This window comes from Octopus sinensis, unplaced genomic scaffold (assembly GCF_006345805.1).
Source record: "Octopus sinensis unplaced genomic scaffold, ASM634580v1 Contig16788, whole genome shotgun sequence".
Taxonomy (NCBI): Eukaryota; Metazoa; Mollusca; class Cephalopoda; order Octopoda; family Octopodidae; genus Octopus; species Octopus sinensis.
This window is the reverse complement of record NW_021834578.1, coordinates 34,675-45,286: the sequence shown is the minus strand read 5'-3', so window position 1 is coordinate 45,286 and position 10,612 is coordinate 34,675. Positions and strand designations below refer to the sequence as shown.

Below are 10,612 nucleotides of genomic sequence, written 5' to 3'. Positions count from 1 at the left end.
ATATGTGTATATACATATATATCATCATCATCATCATCGTTTAACGTCCGATTTCCATGCTGGCATGGGTTGGACGATTTGACTGAAGTCTGCTGAACCAGATGGCTGCACCAGGCTCCATCTGATCTGGCAGAGTTCTACAGCTGGATGCCCTTCCTAACGCCAACCGCTCCGAGGGTGTAGTGGGTGCTTTTAATGCTACCGGCACTAGGGCCAGTTAGGTGGTACTGGCAACGGCCACACTCAAATTGTACTTTTCATGTGCCGCCTGCACAGGAGTCAGTCCAGCGGCACTGGTAACAACCTCGCTTGAATGTTTTTTCACGTGCCACCAGCACAAGTGCCAGTAAGGTGACGCAGGTAACGATCACCTTCGAATGGTACTTTTTACATGCCACTGGCACAGAGGACAGCTTGTTGCTCTGGCAACGATCACGCTCGGATGGTGCTCTTAGCGCTCCACTAGCACGGATGCCAGTCATCAATTTTGATTTTGATTTCAATTTCACTTGCCTCAACAGGCCTTTGCAAGCAGAGTTTAGTGTCCAATGAAGGGAAGGTACGCATAAGTGGGCTGGTTACACCCCTGGTAAAGGCCATGTTATGGTCTCACTTGGTTTGCCAAGTCTTCTCAAGCACATCATATTTCCAAAGGTCTTGGTCCCTAATGTTCGAAGGTCGTGCTTCAACATCTCATCCCAGGTCTTCCTGGGTCTACCTCTTCCACAGTTTCTCTCAACCGCTAAGGTGTGACACTTTTTCACACAGCTATCCTCATCCTAACTAATTAACCTTATCCTCAGGTAGCAAATTTTATTTCCAATAGATCCTATTTTTAATTCATAATATCAACTCACTATCCATGAAATCTGAATAATTTACTCTTCTAAATTACCTCTCTTCATATTATTAAATCACTTCTACTAAACCTACGAATTTCTTCTCTTGATTTTTCTTCTTCATCTTTCTTAGTATATATTTTGACCCCTAATATGTTCACTTGATTATAAGGTTTTCCCCCCAGTTAATAAGTACTATGCCTACTCATAATTGAATAAATTTTAGATTTATATTTTTCCTTTATTCTAACGTGTCAATGTACTCGGAATTATAGACCAACTGTTGTGATGATGTGCATAGGGTTTGTAAGGTCTCCGCATTCTCTGTGAATATTATTGTGACCACTTGACATTGACCTAGTTCTCCTAATGCCAAATCTGTTCATCAAATAGTAGTAATTGGCATTTGGTAGTGGTAATTGCTGTCTTCAACATGAATTCCTTTTAGAGCTCTGACATCCCCTTTATCCATTTCTATAAATAGAAAATCTTTGTCTCCTTTCATTTGTCTTCCCTCACAACCTTTCAGCAGTCTGGAACAACTGAATCTTAGTCATTCAGTTGATGGGCTCCACTACCTCAAATGTTCTTAAAATTTAAATCCACATCTTTGTCTATGTATCTACCTTCTCCATAATGTTGCCACTTGATATTAAAATTTTTGTATTAATGGAAAACCTCTATAATTGGCTGATGAGTGCTCAGTATTTTAAAAACTGTTGTAATACTTACAACATTTAATAAAATGATGTAGTACGAAACGATCATACCAAATTTCCGGAGTCATTCTTGTTGCTTATTTTGATTATAATCACCCCACGGATTTATATGGATAACACCATACAGAATTCTGGTGCATGTATTTAGCTCTGATCCTGAAGTCGTTAACTACTAATATATTTGAGGAGTACATTCTTCGCCTGGGAAGGTTTTGGCATTTATAAGCAGCCCCTTTCCCGCTTTCTGGCTAGGATGTAGTCAATCTGGCTAGTGTGTCTGCCAGAACGGTAGGTGACTAGGTGAGAGGGGGTTTCCTGAAGCTGGTATTGCAAATCATAAGGTCATTTGCATCGCAGAACTCCAGCAGCCTGGTTCCCTCCTCATTGCGAGAGCCAAAACCGTAACCTCCATGAACGCCATGGAAGCCCCCGACATGCCGTCCGACATGTCCATTGAAATCACCTGCCACAAAGAGAAGGTCACTGTCATTTGTCAACGAGGTAGTCCGCAATAGGGTGTCATAGAATTGGTCTTTCTGTCCTTCCGGTAGTCCTGGTTGAGGGGCATATGCCGAGATGATGGTAGCTGACCTATGGTGAAGCACTAATCTAATCTTAAGTACTCTGTCACTTACTCTGACTACCTCGATTACCTTATCTACCCATTTCTCTGCAAGAAGCATACCCACGCCCCCGACCCCGTCAGTGTTCCCTGCCCAGAAAATCTTGTACCTGTGTTCCTTGTCTGTGAGGAACCTCCTCTCCACCTTTACTTCTTGGATGCAGCATAAATCCACACGTCTCCGTTCAAGCAGCTCTCCACACCTACCTTTCAATGTGCCAACATTGAGTGTGCCAACTCTGAGGGCGTGGGAGGTGTGGGCCTCTGAGACCCTGGGATGAGGGACAGCCGTGTCATGTACCTGAAAAGAAAGCTTGCATTTGCCAGATTTCATACTGAGACTCTAGACTACAACCTGCATACATTTCACAGTTTTTGCGCTATATGATCACAATAAACCCTACATAGGGGTGCCGGTGGGGGTATTCGTGGGGGGGATAGCCATGTAAGACAGAGGTAGAAACTTCCGGTATTGGTGGAGGGGGTGGGAGGGCGGGCGGGCGCACTGCGAAGGAGCAACGAGGTTGAGGGACAGACACAAGGGAGAAGATTATTCGTAGGGAATTCTCTGCAACAAAAATTACTGAAACAGCCAATGCCGAAATCGTGAGATAGAGTTGAAAGTTGAAACTTTGGGATTTGAGGAAAACATAATTTAATTGAATGGAAACCGCAGTGCTAAGTCGAAAGAGAGAGACAGTGGGTCAGAGGGGGGTGGGGTCAGAGCCTTAGGTGGTCAGACGTTAAGGAAGAAAGAATATTTTTGTAGGGAATTCGGGAGAATGGAATAACGAAGGGATAAACCTGAAATAAAAGAGGAATAGAAAAATGCAAGATCTTAAGACAGACAGGAAGCTATCGGTGCCATGTTTACAAGATAGAGAAATAGATAATAGAGAACGAGGGGAAGGGGTTAGGGTTACGAATCTACGCATAAAAATATGAATGGATGAGGTTGAAAGTTAAAATCGCTTAGCTGGTCATTTTTCTGAAATCCGTGTTTTGTCACACACGCATATACTAAATGTTCCACTATATTAAATTGTAAATTGAAAGATTTGTCCTTCAATGTATGATGAGTAAAATTTCATAAAGTCCATCCTTGAAAAAGAGACTCTCCTGTGTTGAGGTTACAAATCACAGAATATATATTTTTTATTCATTCATTTGTTTCAGTCATTTGACTGTGGCCATGCTGGAGCACCGCCTTTAGTCGAGGAAATCGACCTCAGGACTTATTCTTTGTAAGCCTAGTACTTATTCTATCAGTCTTAGCCGAACCGCTAAGTTACGGGGACGTAAACACACCAACATCGGTTGTCAAGCGATGTTGGGTGAGGGGGGCAAACACAACACACAAACATACACATATATATATACATATATACGACGGGCTTCTTTCAGTTTCCGTCTACCAAATCCACTCACATGGCTTTGGTTGGCCCGAGGCTATAGCAGAAGACACTTTCCCAAGGTGCCACGCAGTGGGACTGAACCCGGAACCATGTGGTTCGTAAACAAGCTACTTACCACGCATCCACTCATACACACACACACATGCATATATTTGTATATATATATCATCATCATCGTTTAACGTCTGCTTTCCATGCTAGCATGGGTTGGACTATTTGACTGAGGGCTGGCGAACCAGATGGCTGCACCATATCTACAGCATTTCTACAGAGCTTCTACAGCTGGATGCCCTTCCTAACACCAACCACTCCAAGAGTGTTGTGGGTGCTTTTTACGTGCCACTGGCATGGGGGTCAGTCAGGCAGTACTGGCAACAACTTTGCTCGAATCTTTTTACACATGCCACTGGCACAAGTGCCAGTAAGGCGATGCTGGTAATGATCACGCTTGAATGGTGCCTTTCACGTGCCACCGGCACAGAAGCCAGTTAGCCGCTCTGGCAACGATCACACTCATATGGTGCTCTTTGCACCCTGCTAGCACGGATGCCAGTCATTGAAATTGATTTTGATTTCACTTGTCTCAAGAGGTCTTCGCCAGCAGAGTTTAGTGTCCAAAGAAAGAAAAGGTACACATAAGTGGGCTGGTTACGCCCCTGGCATAGGCCACGAGGTTATGGTCTCATTTGGCTTGCCGGGTCTTCTTGAGCACAGCATATTTCCAAAAGTCTTGGTCACTAGTCATTGCTTCGGTAAGGCCTAAAGTCCGAAGGTCATGCTTCATCACTTTCTCCCCGGGTCTACCTCTCCCACAGGTTCCCTCAACCACTAGGGTGTGGCACTTTTTCATACAGCTAATCTCATCCATTCTCGCCACATGACCATACCAGCGCAGTTGTCTCTCTTGCACACCACATCTGATGCTTCTTAGGTCCAACTTTTCTCTCAAGGTACTTACACTTTGTCGAGTATGCATATTGACATTACACATCCATCAGATCATACTGGCTTCATTCCTTGCAAGCTTACGCATGTCCTCAGCAGTCACGGCCCATGTTTCACTGCCATGTAGCATGGCTGTACGTACACATGCATCATACAGTCTGCCTTTTACTCTGAGCGAGAGGCCTTTAGTCACCAGCAGAGGTAAGAGTTCTCTGTACTTTGACCAAGATATTCTTATTCTAGCAGCTATACTTTCAGCGCACCCTCCCCCACTTCTGACTTAGTCACCTAGGTAACAGAGGCTATCAACTACTTCTAGTTTTTCTCCCTGGCGGAAGTTGTTCTCTGCGCATTTTCAGTGTTTATTACTCCTGAGCATCTGCCACATACAAAAGCTATCTTCCCAGTTAGCCTACCTTTGACATTGCTGCACCTCTTATGTGTCCATAGCTTACACTTGGTGCATCTTATAGAGTTTCTACCTACACCTTTCCTACAGATTGAGCAGGGCCATCTACCTGAAGGCATTTGTGATTGGTCTACCTTCCTACTTATTAGGACTTTGGTTTTAGCTAGGTTGACTCTAAGGCCCTTCGATTCTAATCCTTGTTTCCACACTTGAAACTTCTCCTCAAGTTCTGATAGTGACTCAGCAATTAGAGCAAGGTCATCAGCATAGAGGAGCTCCCAGGGGCATCCTGTCTTGAATTCCTCTGTTATTGCCTGGAGGACTATGATAAATAGGAGGGGGCTGAATTCTTCAGTGTACTCGTTGCCAGCCCTCACCTTACTGACAGCGTCCCTGTACATGGCTCGCACAGCTCTCACTAACCATTCATCTATCCCTAGTTTCCTCAATGACCATCAGATAAGGGATCAGGGGACCCTATCAAAGGCTTTCTCCATGTCAACGAAAGCCAGGTATAGGGGTTTATCTTTGGCTAGGTATTTCTCCTGCAGCTGTCTTACCAGGAATATAGCATCAGTAGTACTTTTCCCTGGCACGAACCCAAACTGCATCTCATCTAAGCTAACTCTCTCTCTAATTAATTGGGCTATAACCCTCTCCGTAACCTTCATTACCTGATCCAGCAGCTTGATACCCCTGTAGTTATTTGTATCTAGGGCGTCACCTTTACCTTTGTAGCAGTTGACTATTATGCTGCTACACCAGTCATTGGGAATGACTCCTTCGTGTATCACCTGGTTAACTACACGGGTGACTAGGCTATAGCTGACACTATCAGATATTTTAAGCATCTCTGCAATAATTCCTGATGGGCCCGGGGCTTTCCCTGTCTTCATGCTTCTAATTGCCTTAACTACCAAGGAACTGTCAACTCGGATAGCTGGTCCCTCTGTTGGGTCGACATTCGGCAGACTCTCTTTATCCCATTCATTTCAGCAACCTTTCATAATGGTGTCTCCAAACCTCTCTCTTTGCATCCTCATTTAGCGCAAGTGAACCGTCATCCTTGCGAACACATTTCTCTCCTACCACATCACGATTCACTCTCACACACTGTCTTGCAACACGAAATACCTCAAGTCTTTCATCCTCACGGCGCAGAACATTGGCAAATTTTTTCTTATCTGCTTCCCCTCTGGTTAAATAAACCTGCCTCCTAGCTTCCCTTCTGGCAGTCTGATACAATTCCCTTCTACCACTGTTCTTCCAGTCCTTCCAAGCCTGTTTCTTTTGTCTAATAGCCCTGTCTACAACATTGTTCCACCACCACGTTATTTTGGGTTGGGAGGGTACTTTGCACCATCCACAGATCTGGTCGGTGGCCCTTAGCAGGTTGTCCTGTAGGAACCTCCAGTTTTCTTCTATACCATGTGAAGCTATATCCCCTTCTATTTCGTCAAAGGCTTTGAGAAATATGTCTCTAAATCTCTATCCATCAGTGTGCCGACGTTGAGAGTACCAACCCTGAGGGTGTGGGAGGTATGGGCCCTAGAGACCCTGGGACGGAGGACAGTGGCGTCATGTACCTAAAAAGAGAGCTCGCATTTGGCAGAATTCATAAGCAAACAATGATCTTAAGTTCAACCTGCTTACACTAAACTATCATGTTTTGCACTGTATGATCACTACCTTATATAGTAGGGGTGGGGTTGGCGTAAGGCCTTTAGGTGTTCATGGGAGACAGGCAAAGGAAGACGAGATGGGGACTTCCAGTACAGGTGGAGAGGTGGGGGCAGGCCTACTGCCGCGAACTGGCAACCATGGGCTAGGAATTAAGAGACAGAAAAAGGCCGATAGATATCTATCGGCATATAATGTAGGAATTAGATAGACAGAAGGAAGGCCGATAGGTGAGCCAGTGGGTGGGGGGTCAGAACACGCGAGTGGAATGATTCCTGGATTTGGAGAAAGATAAGATTAGAGATGAAATTAGAAACGAAAGACTATGTGAAGGTGTGATAAATTTTCATGAGTGAAAGAATATGTCTCTATTCCTGTTTCCTTCTCATCAAAGGTTTCATTAAGAACATCACTAAATCCCTGCCCATTTGAAGGATACTTGACATTCCATAACCTCCTTTTCCATATTAGCTTGTGTCTTTGGATCCTTCTGGCCCTAAGTCTGAAATCACTAACCACTCGCTTATGTTGAGTTGTACATTCTTCACTTGGGTAAGATTTTACATTTATGAGAATACACCTGTCATTGTGTCTGGTGAAGATGTAATCAATCTGGCTGGTGTGTCTACCAGAAGATTGGCCAGTTTCCTGAAGTTGGTGTTGCAGACCAGTAAGCCATGAGCATCACAGAATCCCAGTAGCCTTGTTCCCCACCCTCCTCATTTCTTGAGCCAAAGCCCCATGCACACCCTGGAATCCATCAGGGTGTCTTCCAACATGACCATTGAAGTCCCCTGCCACCATGAGAACTTTGTCATCTTTTGTTGTTGAGGCAGTCCATGGAAGAGATTCATTGTTATTGAACAAGGTTATTCTTAGCGTAATAATTCTATCACATACCCTGACTACTTCAATCACCTTATCCACACCATTTCTCTGCCTGTAGAATATCCATGCCACCTAGACCCAAACTAGCATAACCATGTGGTTTGAAGTTCATTTTGTAACTACATGCCTTTTGATTTCAATTCTATTACGTGGCACTGTGGGCAAATGTCTTCTCTACAAATCTCTGAGTTTCAAGTGATGACTGTACTTTCAAAATGTGTGAAGCAAAAGATCCTTTACTTGAGAAACAGTTAAGAATTATCAGCAATAGGAAGGGTGTCTAATTTGTTACACATTCATATCTATGTGTTTGCGTATGCCAAACTACATCCCCACTCTTGGCACTATTTTGTTAGTGAACAGTACAACTGTGTGTAAAGTATATAATGTATTACTACGCTGAATGTCGTCGTCCATGTAACATGTAAAGATAATGAACACATAAATATAACAATGGCTTTCAGTTGGTTGTCTATCCCATTAGAACACAAACTACACATAACATGGTGGCAGCGGTAAATAATCGGGAACTGTGCCTTTAAAACAAAACAGAAACACAACGACCCAGGAAATCAACAAACAAAACATCGCTTCGTCTTCGGACAAAATACACGACGATCCAAGATGGCGACCCCCGTCGCTGTACAGATGAATCTACATCCGATTATGAACTGGGATTCCAGTGATGTCGTAGAAGCATTTAAAAAACTCAAACAAAAAGCTCAACTAGCTTTCAAAAGTTTCCTGAAAGGCACTACTGACGATGAAAAGGTAAGCTATATCCTTTTATGGTCAGGTAATAAAGGAATAGACCTAAACAATAGCTGGGATATGTCAGAATCCGACTGCAATAACCCAGATACACTTCTTGAAAAATTTGAAAGGGACCTAGAGCCCAGGTCGAACCATAGAATTCACAGATACGAATTCCAGGGCCTGAAACAAGACCCACAAGAAACAATTGACAATTTCCTATCAAGACTGAAAAATGTTGCAGAGAAATGCAAATTCAAAGACAGGGAGGAGAGAATTGTAGACCAATTAATATGGGGGTGTGCCCACAAAGAAGTACAAAAATCACTAATAGGTAAGGACGCTCTCCAGTTGGTAGAAGCAGTAGACACTGCAAGAGCATTCGAAGCCACTGCCAAACAGATGGTCTCACTTAGCTTACAAACAAGCTCACTTGGTAGCAGTGTAGATGTTGTATCTAGGCACAGGACACATACCCACAAACAAAGAACATGCCAGTACTGTGGTACAGAGCATGAATTTAATAACCGAAAAAAAATGTCCTGCATTCGGTACACACTGCAAAGCATGTGGAAAACTGAACCACTGGGAGAAAATGTGTAGGATAACGAAATCCCAGAGATACAAGCCCCAATTTTCAAAGAGGAGCAGAAACAGAAGAGATATACATGCACAACAACAGGAACAAAACACCTCAGAGGAGGAATTCTTGGCAGTTGGCACAATAAATGTGCATGAGATGGGAAAGGACGACCGGAAGAAAGATGAGGCATACACGACAATAAGAATACAAAAGAAGGCTGGCAAGAAAAGAATAAACATTGACTTAAGACTAAAGATTGACACTGGAGCCCAGAGTAATATCTTACCTGTCAACCTCGACAAAAAGATGTTCCCAGAACACATAACAAAAGAGGATAAAGTCAAACAAGGAATCCTCACACCAAGTGATGTAATCCTCACTGCGTATGGAGGAACCAGGATTCCACAACTGGGTAAAACAACTATCGCAGGGACACACAAAGGAAAAATAATTAAGTGTTCTTTTTATGTCACAAGAACAGAAGGGCCAGCAATTCTTGGACTCAATACCTGCAAAAAGCTAAAGATTGTATCAATCAATGCTGAAGTGAAAGCAGCTCCGAGCAGGATTGACAGTGATATGCCTATCAAAGACTGACCGCCAATCACAAACAAAGAGGAACTGATAAGCATGTGCCCTGAATGCTTTGACGATACAGTCGGGTGCTTTGTGAAATGTCGATTTTCATATAACAGTCGACCCCAATATCAAACCAATTGTTCACCCACCTCACCGCGTCCCTCTAGAACTAAAAGAGAAGCTGAAGACAGAGTTGGACAAAATGGAAAAAAAGGAAATAATCACCAAAGTGACACGACCAACAGACTGGGTAAATTCAATTGTGATCAAGGAAAAACCCAATGGTACCCTACGGATATGCCTCGACCCAAGGGACTTGAACAAGGCATTAAAAAGGAAGTACCATCCAATTCCAACCCTTGAAGAAATCACACCATCATTGGCTGGATCCAAAATATTCAGCAAGCTGGATGCCAGTAATGGGTACTGGAATATAAAAATAGACAAAGAGTCATCCAAGCTCACTACCTTCAACACACCATTTGGCAGATATCGGTTCAACCGACTCCCATTTGGATTGAAGGTGAGCCAAGATGTTTTCCAGCGCCAAATGAGACATACCAAGGCTGCAAGGGAGCAATTGGAATAGCAGATGACATCCAAGTGCATGGCAAGGATGAGACCACACATGACTTCAATTTACATGAAGCTATGGAGAAAACCCGACAAGCAGGCATCAAACTCAATGCAGACAAGTGTATAATAAAAGAAAAGGAGTACAAATTCTTTGGAATTATATACTCTGCAGAGGGAGTTAAGCCAGACCCCGCTAAAGTCGAAGCCATCAGAGATATTAAAGATCCTAGACAAGAAGGAAATCAGGAGCTTCCTGGGACTCATCCACTACATGGGAGCCTTCATACCCAAGCTGGCCGATCACACTGCAAATCTCCGAGAACTAAACAAAGATGACGTAGAGTTTGATTGGTGTGCTTCACACACACAGGATTTCAAAGCAATCAAAAAGCTCATCAGTAAAGAGACAACTCTGCAATACTATGACAGACGCAAACCAGTAACACTCCAAGTCGATGCTTCTATGAGAGGAGTTGGTGCAGCACTGATACAGGAAGGCAAACCCATTGCATATGCCTCGAAAGCTCTCTCACCCACAGAGACAAGGTACGCAAATATTGAAATGAACTCCTGGCAGTAGTATATGGATGTGAAAAGTTCCATA

At 43.5% G+C, this 10,612-nt stretch overlaps 1 protein-coding gene across 1 annotated transcript; it reads left to right on the top strand.

The window, feature by feature from the left end:
• The first annotated feature begins 9,634 nt into the window (after nt 1-9,634).
• On the top strand, nt 9,635-10,588 carry LOC115230922 (uncharacterized protein K02A2.6-like). The gene is made up of 2 exons (XM_029801025.1): nt 9,635-9,955; nt 10,181-10,588. Exons 1-2 carry the CDS (start codon nt 9,635-9,637, stop codon nt 10,586-10,588), a joined length of 729 nt encoding a protein of 242 aa, XP_029656885.1.
• The last annotated feature ends 24 nt before the right edge of the window (nt 10,589-10,612 follow it).

Coding starts and splice junctions, on each gene's coding strand:
- LOC115230922 (XM_029801025.1), top strand. CDS start 9,635: ATGGAAAAAAAGGAAATAATCACCAAAGTGACACGACCAACAGACTGG. Junction 9,956..10,180: donor GACTCCCATTTGGATTGAAG/GTGAGCCAAGAT, acceptor TATACTCTGCAG/AGGGAGTTAAGCCAGACCCC.